General features: G+C 40.4%; 3 protein-coding genes across 3 annotated transcripts; all 3 read left to right on the top strand.

Annotated features, from left to right (window-relative positions):
• Nucleotides 1-69: 69 nt before the first annotated feature.
• LOC138597673 (E3 ubiquitin/ISG15 ligase TRIM25-like) lies at nt 70-1,809 on the top strand. The gene has a single exon (XM_069669183.1). The coding sequence runs from the start codon at nt 70-72 to the stop codon at nt 1,741-1,743; it is 1,674 nt and encodes a 557-aa protein (XP_069525284.1). The 3' UTR covers nt 1,744-1,809.
• Nucleotides 1,810-3,429: 1,620 nt separating this feature from the next.
• Nucleotides 3,430-6,303, top strand: LOC138601818 (E3 ubiquitin/ISG15 ligase TRIM25-like). The gene has a single exon (XM_069673062.1). The coding sequence runs from the start codon at nt 3,430-3,432 to the stop codon at nt 5,107-5,109; it is 1,680 nt and encodes a 559-aa protein (XP_069529163.1). The 3' UTR covers nt 5,110-6,303.
• A 693-nt stretch (nt 6,304-6,996) lies between these two features.
• Nucleotides 6,997-12,420, top strand: LOC138601194 (uncharacterized). Its single transcript, XM_069672776.1, has 2 exons — nt 6,997-8,305; nt 10,139-12,420. The coding sequence occupies exons 1-2, from the start codon at nt 7,002-7,004 to the stop codon at nt 11,457-11,459; spliced, it is 2,625 nt and encodes an 874-aa protein (XP_069528877.1). The 5' UTR covers nt 6,997-7,001; the 3' UTR covers nt 11,460-12,420.
• Nucleotides 12,421-15,710: the final 3,290 nt, after the last annotated feature.

The following is a 15,710-nucleotide window of genomic DNA, read 5'->3' as shown; positions in this document are numbered from 1 at the left end:
GGACATGGGCACAACTTATCTGGAGCAGAAAGTGAAACTTATTGACATTCACTGTCGTGTACAAGAGAAATGGCGCAGCAAGTAATTCAGCTGGACCGAGAAAAACTGAGCTGTTCAGTCTGTCTGGACCTTTTAAAGGATCCGGTGACTATTCCCTGTGGGCACAGCTACTGCATGATCTGCATTATCAACTGCTGGGATAGGGAGAATGACAAGAGAGCACACAGCTGCCCTCTGTGCAGTCAGACTTTCACATTGAGGCCTGCCCTGGTGAAAAATACCATTTTAGCAGAGTTTGTGGAGGAACTGAAGAAAGTAAACCCTCAACCTGCTTCACCTCATCTTTCGTATGCGGGACCTGGAGACGTGGCCTGTGATTTCTGCACTGGAACGAAGCTAAAAGCCTTAAAGTCCTGTCCGTCGTGTATGGCCTCTTTCTGTGAGCAGCACCTCCAGCCTCACTACAATGTAGCTCCATTAAAGAAACACAAGCTGGTTGAGGCCACTTTCAAGCTTCAGGAGAACATCTGCTCTCGCCACGACGAGGTGATGAAGATTTTCTGTCGCACTGATCAGCAGTCTATCTGTTATCTCTGCTCCATGGATGATCATAAAGGCCATGACACGGTCTCTGCTGCAGCAGAAAGAGCTGAAAGGCAGACAGAGCTCGGGGTGAGTCGGAAAAAAATCCAACAGAGAATCCAGGAGAGAGAGAGAGACGTCAAGGTGATTCAGCAGAGGGTGGATGCTTTCAATCTGTCTGCTGATGAAGCTGTGAGAGGCAGTGAGAAGATCTTGACTGAGATGATCCGTCTCATTGAGAAAAGACGCTCTGAAGTGACGCAGCAGATCAGATCCCAGCAGAAAACTCAAGCAGGTAAAGCTAAAGAGCTCGAGGTGAAGCTGCAGCAGGAGATCACTGACCTGCGGAGGAAGGACACTGAGCTGGAGCAACTTTCTCTTACAGAAGATCATCTACTTTTCCTTAAAAACTACCCCTCTCTGTCAGAAGTGAGCGTATCTAAAGACTCTCAAAGGATGGATGATTGTCCTCTGAGCTCTTTTAAGGATGTGACAGCAGCTGTGTCAGAGGTGAAAGATAAACTGCAGGCTGTTCTGAGGGAGGAGTGGGCAAAGATCTCACTGTCAGTGACTGAAGTGGATGTTTTGCAACCTCAAGCAGAGCCCAGAACCCGAGCTGAATTTTTGAGATATTTTCATCAAATTATTCTGGATCCAAATACAGCACACACACGTTTGTCATTAAGTGACAGGAACAGAAAGGCGACATTACTGGAAACAGAGCAGTTACATTCAGATCACCCAGACAGATTTGTTGAAAGGTGGCAAGTCCTGAGTACAGAGGGTCAGACTGGACGGTGTTACTGGGAGGTGAAGGGGAGCGGGTTTTTTTACATAGCAGTTGCATACAAGGACATTCCAAGAGCAGGTACCACAGATGAATGTGGATTTGGGTTCAATGAAAAATCTTGGGCATTGGACTGTAAAGGTGGAGGTTATTCATTCAAACATAATAACATTTCTATTGCCATCTCAGGAACTCAGTCCTCCAGAATAGGAGTGTACCTGGATCATCAGGCAGGTACTCTGTCTTACTACAGCGTCTCTGAAACCATGACTCTCCTCCACAGAGTCCAGACCACGTTCACTCAGCCTCTCTATCCTGGAGTTTGGCTTCCACGATCTCCTGGAGACACTGCTGAGTTTTGCGAACTCAAGTAGAAGTTAACAGAGTGATTTCTCTCTGGTGTTGTACAGTGTTGAAGTGTGTTGGGATTTGGAGATTTGAGCATCTGCCAAACAAATGTAATCTGAAGTTAAAAAATAAATGTGGACTTTAATTGTAACATATCCACATTAAGATGATTTGTGAAGCTTTTTTATTTGCTTTCTGGTACTCTACATACTGCTGTCTGTACTGCATGCCTTTGTTCTGTTGTAGTATTCTGAATGTACATAAAAACTACGTTAAAAAATGTTACATTTGCTACTTTAAGAGCTTATATGCTATAAAGTAGCTTGCTAATCATGTTGTTAAGAGTAAATTTGAGGTCCTTTACATCAGTAACTTTAAGCAACCACTTTAAAAACAATAGTAAAACGTTGACTTGTAATCATTTAAACAGCAAACCCATTTTCTTTATAAAAAGAAAAAAAAAAAGAACCTATTGCTGTATAAATTACTTTCACTCTGAAATAAAACAATCATGAAATGGTTTTAAATCTGTGATATAGCGGCTGTTTTTTTATAAAAACATTACAGGACAATATAAATATTGTATTGCAAAATGTATGTAAACGGGCTTAATCGTGTAAAAAACAAAAAGACCAAATAACAGTCATGTTGGTAGAAATGGAAATCAGTCTATTTTAATTTTGTGTATTGAGCATGTGCTAATCAAATGTAATATAAAGTTATTGTGACACATCTTCATGAACATAGTTTGTATTATGTTGTAGCATGCACCTTTAGTACTGTACACACTGCTGTCTGCTTACTGTGTAACCTTTGAAACAACTTTGCTCATCTTCTTTAAGAGTGAATCCAGGGTTCTTTGCATGTAACACTTTTAGAGAAATGAGAGAGACAGTTTATTTAGAGAACGTTAAACCCTTCAGAAACAATAAAGAAAGACTTTGAAAGACAATATTTCAGCAGAATGTGTTACTTCCAGATTTATTACACAACTTTTTAACATTCCACAACAATCATGCAGGAATAAAATGGGAACAATACAAAGCTTTACAGGCTTCGCCAATCACACTTACAACTGGGCTTCTTAAAAAGACTCAAAATGTCAGGTCATGTTTGAATTAATTTTGCAACATCATATGGTAGTCCTGGTGGCAGCTTTCTGCTTTCAGAGTTTGTTAGTGTTTGGTGTTTCTCTTTTGTTATCATGTGCAGAGGGTAGATGTTACCACTGATACACTTCCTTTAAAAACTGTCTCATGTCTTTCTGTAACCCTTGGATCCACAAACTCTCTGCTAATCTACCTACAAAGTACTAAATTAAACACATATTGTCATACCTATGCTATCTAGTGAAGTTGCAAATCTCTTTCAGACAAATGTTGTGTCCTAAAGCTAAGTTCCTCAGTAAAATAGTATCACACACACTAAAAATCTCAGTGTGTCTGACACTTCACTTCCTGGAATGAGACACAACTATTAACCCTACACAGACTTTGTTTCCTGTCTTGGCTCCTCCTGCTCTGACATTTGTCGCTCCCTCCCCTTTTCACAGATCTACCAGTTCAGAGATGGGTCTAAACACCATGTGATGAAATGTAAGAGCTGGAAAGCACATACACTGCAGATCTGTGAACATGCATAAAGGACATGAGCACAACTTATCTGGAGCAGAAAGTGAAACTTATTGACCTTCACTGTCGTGTACAAGAGAAATGGCGCAGCAAGTAATTCAGCTGGACCGAGAAAAACTGAGCTGTTCAGTCTGTCTGGACCTTTTAAAGGATCCGGTGACTATTCCCTGTGGGCACAGCTACTGCATGATCTGCATTAACAACTGCTGGGATAAGGAGACTGAGAAAGGGGAAGGAGCACACAGCTGCCCTCAGTGCAGGCAGACTTTCACATTGAGGCCTGCCCTGGTGAAAAATACCATGTTAGCAGAGTTTGTGGAGGAACTGAAGAAAGTAAACCCTCAACCTGCTTCACCTCATCTTTCGTATGCGGGACCTGGAGACGTGGCCTGTGATTTCTGCACTGGAAAGAAGCTAAAAGCCTTAAAGTCCTGTCCGTCGTGTATGGCCTCTTTCTGTGAGCAGCACCTCCAGCCTCACTACAATGTAGCTCCATTAAAGAAACACAAGCTGGTTGAGGCCACTTTCAAGCTTCAGGAGAACATCTGCTCTCTCCACGACGAGGTGATGAAGATTTTCTGTCGCATTGATCAGCAGTCTATCTGTTATCTCTGCTCCATGGATGATCATAAAGGCCATGACACTGTCTCTGCTGCAGCAGAAAGAGCTGAAAGACAGACAGAGCTCGGGGTGAGTCGGAAAAAAATCCAACAGAGAATCCAGGAGAGAGAGAGAGACGTCAAGGTGATTCAGCAGAGGGTGGATGCTTTCAATCTGTCTGCTGATGAAGCTGTGAGAGGCAGTGAGAAGATCTTGACTGAGATGATCCGTCTCATTGAGAAAAGACGCTCTGAAGTGACGCAGCAGATCAGATCCCAGCAGAAAACTCAAGCAGGTAAAGCTAAAGAGCTCGAGGTGAAGCTGCAGCAGGAGATCACTGACCTGCGGAGGAAGGACACTGAGCTGGAGCAACTTTCTCTTACAGAAGATCATCTACTTTTCCTTAAAAACTACCCCTCTCTGTCAGAAGTGAGCGTATCTAAAGACTCTCGAAGGATGGATGATTGTCCTCTGAGCTCTTTTAAGGATGTGACAGCAGCTGTGTCAGAGGTGAAAGATAAACTGCAGGCTGTTCTGAGGGAGGAGTGGGCAAAGATCTCACTGTCAGTGACTGAAGTGGATGTTTTGCAACCTCAAGCAGAGCCCAGAACCCGAGCTGAATTTTTGAGATATTTTCGTCAAATGACTCTGGATCCAAATACAGCACACACACGTTTGTCATTAAGTGACAGGAACAGAAAGGCAACATTAATGGAAACAGAGCAGTTACATTCAGATCACCCAGACAGATTTGTTGAATGGCGGCAAGTCCTGAGTACAGAGGGTCAGACTGGACGGTGTTACTGGGAGGTGAAGGGGAGTGGGTCATTTTCCATAGCAGTTGCATACAAGGACATTCCAAGAACAGGTACCAGAGATGAATGTGGATTTGGGTACAATGACAAATCTTGGGCATTGGACTGTAAAGATGGAGGTTATTCATTCAGACATAATATCATTTCTATTGCCATCACAGGAACTCAGTCCTCCAGAATAGGAGTGTACCTGGATCATCAGGCAGGTACTCTGTCTTACTACAGCGTCTCTGAAACCATGACTCTCCTCCACAGAGTCCAGACCACGTTCACTCAGCCTCTCTATCCTGGAGTTTGGCTTCCAAGATCTTCTGGAGGCACTGCTGAGTTTTGCGAACTCAAGTAGAAGTTAACAGAGTGATTTCTCTCTGGTGTTGTACAGTGTTGAAGTGTGTTGGGATTTGGAGATTTGAGCATCTGCCAAACAAATGTAATCTGAAGATAAAAAATAAATGTGGACTTTAATTGTAACATATCCACATTAAGATGATTTGTGAAGCTTTTTTATTTGCTTTCTGGTACTCTACATACTGCTGTCTGTACTGCATGCCTTTGTTCTGTTGTAGTATTCTGAATGTACATAAAAACTACGTTAAAAAATGTTACATTTGCTACTTTAAGAGCTTATATGCTATAAAGTACGTTTGCTCATCATAAAAACAATAGTAAAAAGTTGACTTGTAATCATTTAAACAGCAAACCCATTTTCTTTATAAAAAGAAAAAAAAAAGAACCTATTGCTGTATGAATTACTTTTACTCTGAAAAAAAACAATTCATCTGTGGTGCTGTATGGTACACATCGAGGTATTTCTACACTGCAGAAGTGAAACATAGTGGGTGGGACTGTGATGTTTGTTTTTCTGGAAATGTATGTTGTTTGATTTGTTAGTTTCATGAAATTATGAGCTATAAAACTAATAATTAATTTTCTTTGGCATGAAGTTTAATCTGTCTCTTCATTGAGAATGTTTTGTTGTATTAACGAAGAGTTTTCACTATATACTGTTCTTGGTGAATATTGTATTGCAAAATGTATGTAAACGGGCTTAATCGTGTAAAAAACAAAAAGACCAAATAACAGTCATGTTGGTAGAAATGGAAATCAGTCTATTTTAATTTTGTGTATTGAGCATGTGCTAATCAAATGTAATATAAAGTTATTGTGACACATCTTCATGAACATAGTTTGTATTATGTTGTAGCATGCACCTTTAGTACTGTACACACTGCTGTCTGCTTACTGTATAACCTTTGAAACAAGTTTGCTCATCTTCTTTAAGAGTGAATCCAGGGTTCTTTGCATGTAACACTTTTAGAGAAATGAGAGAGACAGTTTATTTAGAGAACGTTAAACCCTTCAGAAACAATAAAGAAAGACTTTGAAAGACAATATTTCAGCAGAATGTGTTACTTCCAGATTTATTACACAACTTTTTAACATTCCACAACAATCATGCAGGAATAAAATGGGAACAATACAAAGCTTTACAGGCTTCGGCAATCACGCTTACAACTGGGCTTCTTAAAAAGACTCAAAATGTCAGGTCATGTTTTAATGAATTTTGCAACATCATATGGTAGTCCTGGTGGCAGCTTTCTGCTTTCAGAGTTTGTTAGTGTTTGGTGTTTCTCTTTTGTTATCACGTGCAGAGGGTAGATGTTACCACTGATACACTTCCTTTAAAAACTGTCTCATGTCTTTCTGTAACCCTTGGATCCACAAACTCTCTGCTAATCTACCTACAAAGTACTAAATTAAACACATATTGTCATACCTATGCCATCTAATAGTGAAGTTTCAAATCTCTTTCAGACAAATGTTGTGTCCTAAAGCTAAGTTCCTCAGTAAAATAGTATCACACACACTAAAAATCTCAGTGTGTCTGACACTTCACTTCCTGGAATGAGACACAACTATTAACCCTACACAGGCTTTGTTTCCTGGCTTGGCTCCTCCTGCTCTACAGTTCGGGCGAGGAGCTAGGAGCTGTTAAATAAGAAACTTGGGAAGCAGCCCATGTTTCCTGGCTTGGCTCCTCCTGCTCTGACATTTGTCGCTCCCTCCCCTTTTCACAGATCTACCAGTTCAGAGATGGGTCTAAACACCATGTGATGAAATGTAAGAGCTGGAAAGCACATACACTGCAGATCAGTGAACATTCATAACGGACATGAGCACAACTTATCTGGAGCAGAAAGTGAAACTTATTGACCTTCACTGTCGTGTACAAGAGAAATGGCGCAGCAAGTAATTCAGCTGGACCGAGAAAAACTGAGCTGTTCAGTCTGTCTGGACCTTTTAAAGGATCCGGTGACTATTCCCTGTGGGCACAGCTACTGCATGATCTGCATTATCAACTGCTGGGATAGGGAGAATGACAAGAGAGCACACAGCTGCCCTCGGTGCAGGCAGACTTTCACATCGAGGCCTGCCCTGGTGAAAAATACCATGTTCGCAGAGTTAGTGGAGGAACTGAAGAAAGTAAACCCTCAAGTTGCTTCACCTCATCTTTCGTATGCGGGACCTGGAGACGTGGCCTGTGATTTCTGCACTGGAAAGAAGCTAAAAGCCTTAAAGTCCTGTCTGTCGTGTATGGCCTCTTTCTGTGAGCAGCACCTCCAGCCTCACTACAATGTAGCTCCATTAAAGAAACACAAGCTGGTTGAGGCCACTTTCAAGCTTCAGGAGAACATCTGCTCTCTCCACGACGAGGTGATGAAGATTTTCTGTCGCACTGATCAGCAGTCTATCTGTTATCTCTGCTCCATGGATGATCATAAAGGCCATGACACGGTCTCTGCTGCAGCAGAAAGAGCTGAAAGGCAGACAGAGCTCGGAGTGAGTCGGAAAAACATCCAACAGAGAATCCAGGAGAGAGAGAGAGACGTCAAGGTGATTCAGCAGAGGGTGGATGCTTTCAATCTGTCTGCTGATGAAGCTGTGAGAGACAGTGAGAAGATCTTCACTGAGATGATGTCTAAAGTGACGCAGCAGATCAGATCCCAGCAGAAAACTCAGGCAGGTAAAGCAAAAGAGCTCGAGGTGAAGCTGCAGCAGGAGATCACTGACCTGCGGAGGAAGGACACTGAGCTGGAGCAACTTTCTCTTACAGAAGATCATCTACTTTTCCTTAAAAACTACCCCTCTCTGTCAGAAGTGAGCGTATCTAAAGACTCTCAAAGGATGGATGATTGTCCTCTGAGCTCTTTCAAGGATGTGGCAGCAGCTGTGTCAGAGGTCAGAGATAAACTGCAGGCTGTTTTGAGAAGGAGTGTCGGACTGGGGGGAGAAAGGGGACTGAGTGAAAAGGGTTCTCCTTTACATAGTTTCGACACTGGTATTATCTCAAAAGCTGGTGACGATGAGCTTGAGGTTTTACCGGTATTTACAGCGCCCATACCCATTAGCGAAGTTTTGGGACATCGCAGGTTAAGCCGAGCGGAACGAAGAAGGTACATCAGTCGGACCAGATTCACATTCCCAGTTCACGATATCGTAATAATACCAATGCCACGATCAGCGGCATCAGATCTTTTGGAGTGATTCATCTGTGGTGCTGTATGGTACACATCGAGGTATTTCTACACCGCAGAAGTGAAACATAGTGGGTGGGACTGTGATGTTTGTTTTTCTGGGAATGTATGTTGTTTGATTTGTTAGTTTCATGAAATTATGAGCTATAAAACTAATAATTAATTTTCTTTGGCATGAAGTTTAATCTGTCTCTTCATTGAGAATGTTTTGTTGTATTAACGAAGAGTTTTCACTATATACTGTTCTTGGTGAATATTGTATTGCAAAATGTATGTAAACGGGCTTAATCGTGTAAAAAACAAAAAGACAAAATAACAGTCATGTTGGTAGAAATGGAAATCAGTCTATTTTAATTTTGTGTATTGAGCATGTGCTAATCAAATGTAATATAAAGTTATTGCGACACATCTTCATGAACATAGTTTGTATTATGTTGTAGCATGCACCTTTAGTACTGTACACACTGCTGTCTGCTTACTGTATAACCTTTGAAACAAGTTTGCTCATCTTCTTTAAGAGTGAATCCAGGGTTCTTTGCATGTAACACTTTTAGAGAAATGAGAGAGACAGTTTATTTAGAGAACGTTAAACCCTTCAGAAACAATAAAGAAAGACTTTGAAAGACAATATTTCAGCAGAATGTGTTACTTCCAGATTTATTACACAACTTTTTAACATTCCACAACAATCATGCAGGAATAAAATGGGAACAATACAAAGCTTTACAGGCTTCGCCAATCACACTTACAACTGGGCTTCTTAAAAAGACTCAAAATGTCAGGTCATGTTTTTTGGAATCATCTACAGACAACAGATCATGTGGGAATTTAATGCTAAAGAGAAATCAAGAGAAAAAATGAATAAAGTATACATTTTGAAATATATATTTGACTTCAAATCTTGCAGCAACAAAACAACAGGAATTTCACTAAATGAACCATGTTATTGGGTCTGTTTAATGTCACCCACATTCAACACTCATCCCTTAATCTCTTATCCCTTCTGCAATGTCCTCCTCCGAGGGTCACAATCCAACATGTCAGTCCCTTTCATCGTGTAAACAAAACTCAGGAAAGAAGTTTTTTTTATGTTAGCCAAAATGTTTCAGCTTTCACAGCAGACATGCTGACCTATTATGTGAGGGAAGCACAGGCGTAATATTAACAGGCTATGTCTCGGTGTTTCAGTCAGCCTGAAACGAGCAGCCAAAAGGAATTCAACCATTGACCATTTCATAATTTAAACCTGTGCTTTTCATGACGTGTCAAAATGTGTCCTGTGAAAACAAACAATGCATACTGCCTGCATGTTTCCCATCAGGCTTCACTTCACTTTATGCATTTAAATTATTATTGATTTTGTGCTGGTTTGTGTAGTTTCAGCATCTCCTTTGTATTATATGACTGTATTTATCTGACTGCTTATAATAAATATTGCAAGTACTAAATTAAACACATATTGTCATGCCTATGCTATCTAGTGAAGTTGCAAATCTCTTTCAGACAAATGTTGTGTCCTAAAGCTAAGTTCCTCGGTAAAATAGTATCACACACACTAAAAATCTCAGTGTGTCTGACACTTCACTTCCTGGAATGAGACACAACTATTAACCCCACACAGACTTTGTTTCCTGGCTTGGCTCCTCCTGCTCTGACATTTGTCGCTCCCTCCCCTTTTCACAGATCTACCAGTTCAGAGATGGGTCTAAACACCATGTGGTGAAATGTAAGAGCTGGAAAGCACATACACTGCAGATCAGTGAACATTCATAACGGACATGAGCACAACTTATCTGGAGCAGAAAGTGAAACTTATTGAACTTCACTGTCGTGTACAAGAGAAATGGCGCAGCAAGTAATTCAGCTGGACCAAGAAAAACTGAGCTGTTCAGTCTGTCTGGACCTTTTAAAGGATCCGGTGACTATTCCCTGTGGGCACAGCTACTGCATGATCTGCATTAACAACTGCTGGGATAGGGAGAATGACAAGAGAGCACACAGCTGCCCTCTGTGCAGTCAGACTTTCACATTGAGGCCTGCCCTGGTGAAAAATACCATGTTAGCAGAGTTTGTGGAGGAACTGAAGAAAGTAAACCCTCAACCTGCTTCACCTCATCTTTCGTATGCGGGACCTGGAGACGTGGCCTGTGATTACTGCACTGGAAAGAAGCAGAGAGCCTTAAAGTCCTGTCTGGTGTGTATGGCCTCTTTCTGTGAGCAGCACCTCCAGCCTCACTACAATGTAGCTCTGTTGAAGAAACACAAGCTGGTTGAGGCCACTTTCAAGCTTCAGGAGAACATCTGCTCTCTCCACGACGAGGTGATGAAGATTTTCTGTCGCACTGATCAGCAGTCTATCTGTTATCTCTGCTCCATGGATGAACATAAAGGCCATGACACGGTCTCTGCTGCAGCAGAAAGAGCTGAAAGGCAGATAGAGCTCGGAGTGAGTCGGAAAAACATCCAACAGAGAGTCCAGGAGAGAGAGAGAGACGTCAAGGTGATTCAGCAGAGGGTGGATGCTTTCAATCTGTCTGCTGATGAAGCTGTGAGAGGCAGTGAGAAGATCTTGACTGAGATGATCCGTCTCATTGAGAAAAGACGCTCTGAAGTGACGCAGCAGATCAGATCCCAGCAGAAAACTCAGGCAGGTAAAGCTAAAGAGCTCGAGGTGAAGCTGCAGCAGGAGATCACTGACCTGCGGAGGAAGGACACTGAGCTGGAGCAACACTCTCGCACAGAAGATCATCTACTTTTCCTTAAAAACTACCCCTCTCTGTCAGAAGTGAGCGTATCTAAAGACTCTCAAAGGATGGATGATTGTCCTCTGAGCTCTTTCAAGGATGTGGCAGCAGCTGTGTCAGAGGTCAGAGATAAACTGCAGGCTGTTTTGAGAAGGAGTGTCAGACTGGGGGGAGAAAGGGGACTGAGTGAAAAGGGTTCTCCTTTACATAGTTTCGACACTGGTATTATCTCAAAAGCTGGTGACGATGAGCTTCAGGTTTTACCGGTATCATCAGAGCCCAAAACCAGTGGGAAAGTTTTTAAACATCCCCGACGAATCAAAGGCAACAGAAGCAGATTATTAACCCTGTTGGAAAAACAAACGACCAAACCAATAATATTGCCAAGATCAGCAGAATTTGGTCCTTTGGAGTGATTCATCTGTGGTGCTGTATGGTACACATCGAGGTATTTCTACACTGCAGAAGTGAAACATAGTGGGTGGGACTGTGATGTTTGTTTTTCTGGAAATGTATGTTGTTTGATTTGTTAGTTTGATGAAATTATGAGCTATAAAACTAATAATTAATTTTCTTTGGCATGAAGTTTAATCTGTCTCTTCATTGAGAATGTTTTGTTGTATTAACGAAGAGTTTTCACTATATACTGTTCTTGGTGAATATTGTATTGCAAAATGTATGTAAACGGGCTTAATCGTGTAAAAAACAAAAAGACCAAATAACAGTCATGTTGGTAGAAATGGAAATCAGTCTATTTTAATTTTGTGTATTGAGCATGTGCTAATCAAATGTAATATAAAGTTATTGTGACACATCTTCATGAACATAGTTTGTATTATGTTGTAGCATGCACCTTTAGTACTGTACACACTGCTGTCTGCTTACTGTGTAACCTTTGAAACAAGTTTGCTCATCTTCTTTAAGAGTGAATCCAGGGTTCTTTGCATGTAACACTTTTAGAGAAATGAGAGAGACAGTTTATTTAGAGAACGTTAAACCCTTCAGAAACAATAAAGAAAGACTTTGAAAGACAATATTTCAGCAGAATGTGTTACTTCCAGATTTATTACACAACTTTTTAACATTCCACAACAATCATGCAGGAATAAAATGGGAACAATACAAAGCTTTACAGGCTTCGGCAATCACGCTTACAACTGGGCTTCTTAAAAAGACTCAAAATGTCAGGTCATGTTTTTTGGAATCACCTACAGACAACAGATCATGTGGGAATTTAATGCTAAAGAGAAATCAAGAGAAAAAATGAATAAAGTATACATTTTGAAATATATATTTGACTTCAAATCTTGCAGCAACAAAACAACAGGAATTTCACTAAATGAACCATGTTATTGGGTCTATTTAATGTCACCCACATTCAACACTCATCCCTTAATCTCTTATCCCTTCTGCAATGTCCTCCTCCGAGGGTCACAATCCAACATGTCAGTCCCTTTCATCGTGTAAACAAAACTCAGGAAAGAAGTTTTTTTTATGTTAGCCAAAATGTTTCAGCTTTCACAGCAGACATGCTGACCTATTATGTGAGGGAAGCACAGGCGTAATATTAACAGGCTATGTCTCGGTGTTTCAGTCAGCCTGAAACTGGAGCAGCTAAAAGGAATTCAGCCATTGACCATTTCATAATTTAAACCTGTGCTTTTCATGACGTGTCAAAATGTGTCCTGTGAAAACAAACAATGCATACTGCCTGCATGTTTCCCATCAGGCTTCACTTCACTTTATGCATTTAAAGTAGGGATGCACGATATTGCCGATATGCCAATATTTTTCAACCCTTTTGCAGATTTGCCGAATTCAATAAAGATATGTTTGTCACATTTTTTTCTGAACCTAATTGCAGAGAACACCAAGTCTCCCCTGTAGTGGAATTTATATCATGCCTACTCTTACTGTAGTGGCCCACTGGCAGATTCTTGAGACGGGTGATTAAATGTGTAGTGTTGAATCAATGAGATATGCTGTCTGTTTCGGAAACTTTGAAAAACTGCCGTACATGTCGTAGCATTACATCAAGCTTTTCTAGAGAATCATCGAGCATTAAGGCATAACTAAAGCGTTGTTTAATCGGCGGAAAATATCGGCAGAAAAATGACATATCTGCAGATGCCAGCATGTCATTGTCAAGCCATAATCTGCAGGTATCGACAATGTGCTGATAATATCGTGCATCCCTAATTTAAAGCAAATGCCACAACTTCAACAAACAAAATCCGTAAAACATCAAAGATGGCTACTTGAGAATTACATATAAAAAGAGAACTACTTTCAAAGTAGAATAACAGATGGGTGTAAATATGATTAAATATAACGATCGAAGTGTACATCTTCAATGTATCATTTACAAAGCTTTCAAGACATTTTAATCCCTTCAGATGTGACAATTTTTCTCATCACAAACAACCTGAAATACTATCTTTGATGTGATAGTGGTCTCCAAGTGCTTTTTTAAATCACATTTTACACAGTAACTTTCATGCTAAGGTTATTTTTGTGAGATGTTGGAATATCTTAAAAATCAGCGTAAATGCCTATACAGTTAGAGAACATCACATTCTTTGGTAAAGGAGGGTGAAAACAATGTTTGTGTGTGACATTTCAGTAACCTGTTAACACATCAACAAAACAAGCGGCTGAAGGCCTTTTACACAAGTATAAAAATACAACCATAATAAAAAGTGAGAGTATCAAAGTTTTCACAGTACAATACAGACAACAGATTATTGCACCAAATTTTAATCTTTTAAATTTTGTCACAAGAGAGCAACTCAGTGAAGCTTTGCTCTTTCTCTCCTCTCGGGGTTTCAATTAAAGTCAAATTGACTTTATGTGATGTACAGTGTTTATGGTATTATAAGCATGTTGTGAAATGACAAACCCATTAAACTGCAGCGTCTTTCATTTCTGTCTTAAGCCTGTTTGAACTACATTATTTTATATTTCACAGAAAAACAGCTTTCCCAACATTTAGACTCAGGTGCTCTGCAGGGCCGTGGCAATGTAACAAGACAACAAAACAAACAGACGTGACTTGACTTTGTTATGCAAAAGAAAAACTGGGGATCCATCCATTATCTATACCGCTTATCCTGTTCAGGGTCACGGTGGGGCTGGAGTCTATCCCAGCTGTCATTGGGCGAGAGGCCGGGTACACTCTGGACTGATCGCCAGTCAATCATAGGGTTGACACATGGAAAGAGACAACCTTTCACACTCACACCTACAGGCAATTTAGAGTCACCAATGAACGAGCATGTCTTTGGACTGTGGGAGGAAGCTGGAGTACTTGAAGAGAACCCACACATGCACGGGGAGAACATGCAAACTCCACACAGAAAGGCCCTCAACGTCCCAACCAGGGTTCAAACTAGGAACCTTCTAGCTGTGAGGCAATAGCGCTAACCACCTTTATTACAGATGTAGAAATAAAAGAAATGAAAGCATCAATACATAATTCTTAGATTGTAATACCTAAGTATGGTCGTTGTAAACAAATGAGACTTTTAGTATCACACTTGTCATAGTTCACTGCTTCTCTCTGCTCCTAATAAAACTCTGGAGGAACAGCACCACCTGTCTGCAGATTTCCCGCCACACATACCCTGCAGGCTCACAGTACAGAAAATAGGCCAGCAGTGGCTGACAGACCTGACACTGATGGTCTCATTTGTTCATGATTCAGCATTAAAAATCAAATTAAAAAAAAGTAATCTCATCTGCGAGCAAAATTACAAATCAGATATTTGAGGCTTTAGTTGGGGAAACTGTCTGTGACACCAATACCACATCAAATAAATGCTGTCTTAAGGATTGGACAAATGTAACATTAAATCAAATAAGTTTGAGTCCTGTGTGGTTTTGATTGAGAACACAAAAAATACACTGTCATTTTTTTTAGAGACTTTCCCAACAATGTGGCAGGACAATGTTTAAAACAATGTTTTTCCCTGTTATATTATATGTGATTTAAAAGTCACAAAATTGACCTGATCAGGCCAGATTTTGTTGTAGAAGTAAGAAAAAGACACATTATGGTTTGATTCAAGAACTAGAATAATATAAAGTTTTTTATAAATACTGCCAAGAGACATTTCAGGATGATTTTATTATACCCGGGTGTTATGGAGCAACAGGCCTCAAATACATTTCCAAAAAGATGGAATTGAATGATTCACGGTCAGATTTGTGGTCTTGTTTTCTTATTCAATGATCAGAAATGTCCTCATTTAAACTTAAATTTAGCTAGAAAGGATTACTCAAGCAAAGCTCCATACCTGCTTTGCCTTGAGACAAGTGAGTTACTAAATGTTTAATCTAGGAATCAGAAGCAGAAATAGTGTATTGAAACTTTAAATAACACCCAGGCCTCGGCAAGCTGACAAAATCAAAGAGGAGAAAGGTAACACATTTCCACAGTGACACCACTGAAAGAGTTTTGTACTGTGAAGGAATTACCGCAAATATCAATGTAACTAAGAATGACCCAGTACCTATCAGGACATACAAACACTGTTCATCCAAACGTTTTAGAGCAAACGAGGCAAACGTGTTCCACATTATCAGTGTTTGAGCAGGTTGGAAAGAAGCAGGAGCTAAACTGAGTTGCTGGTAATGTTTATGCATTTTTTTTAAATGTATCATTTTTG

This window comes from Semicossyphus pulcher, unplaced genomic scaffold (assembly GCF_022749685.1).
Source record: "Semicossyphus pulcher isolate SPU_LCO1_2020_fin unplaced genomic scaffold, fSemPul1.0.p SCAF_10, whole genome shotgun sequence".
In the NCBI taxonomy this organism is placed as follows: domain Eukaryota; kingdom Metazoa; phylum Chordata; class Actinopteri; order Labriformes; family Labridae; genus Semicossyphus; species Semicossyphus pulcher.
This window is presented reverse-complemented; position numbering and strand designations above follow the sequence as displayed.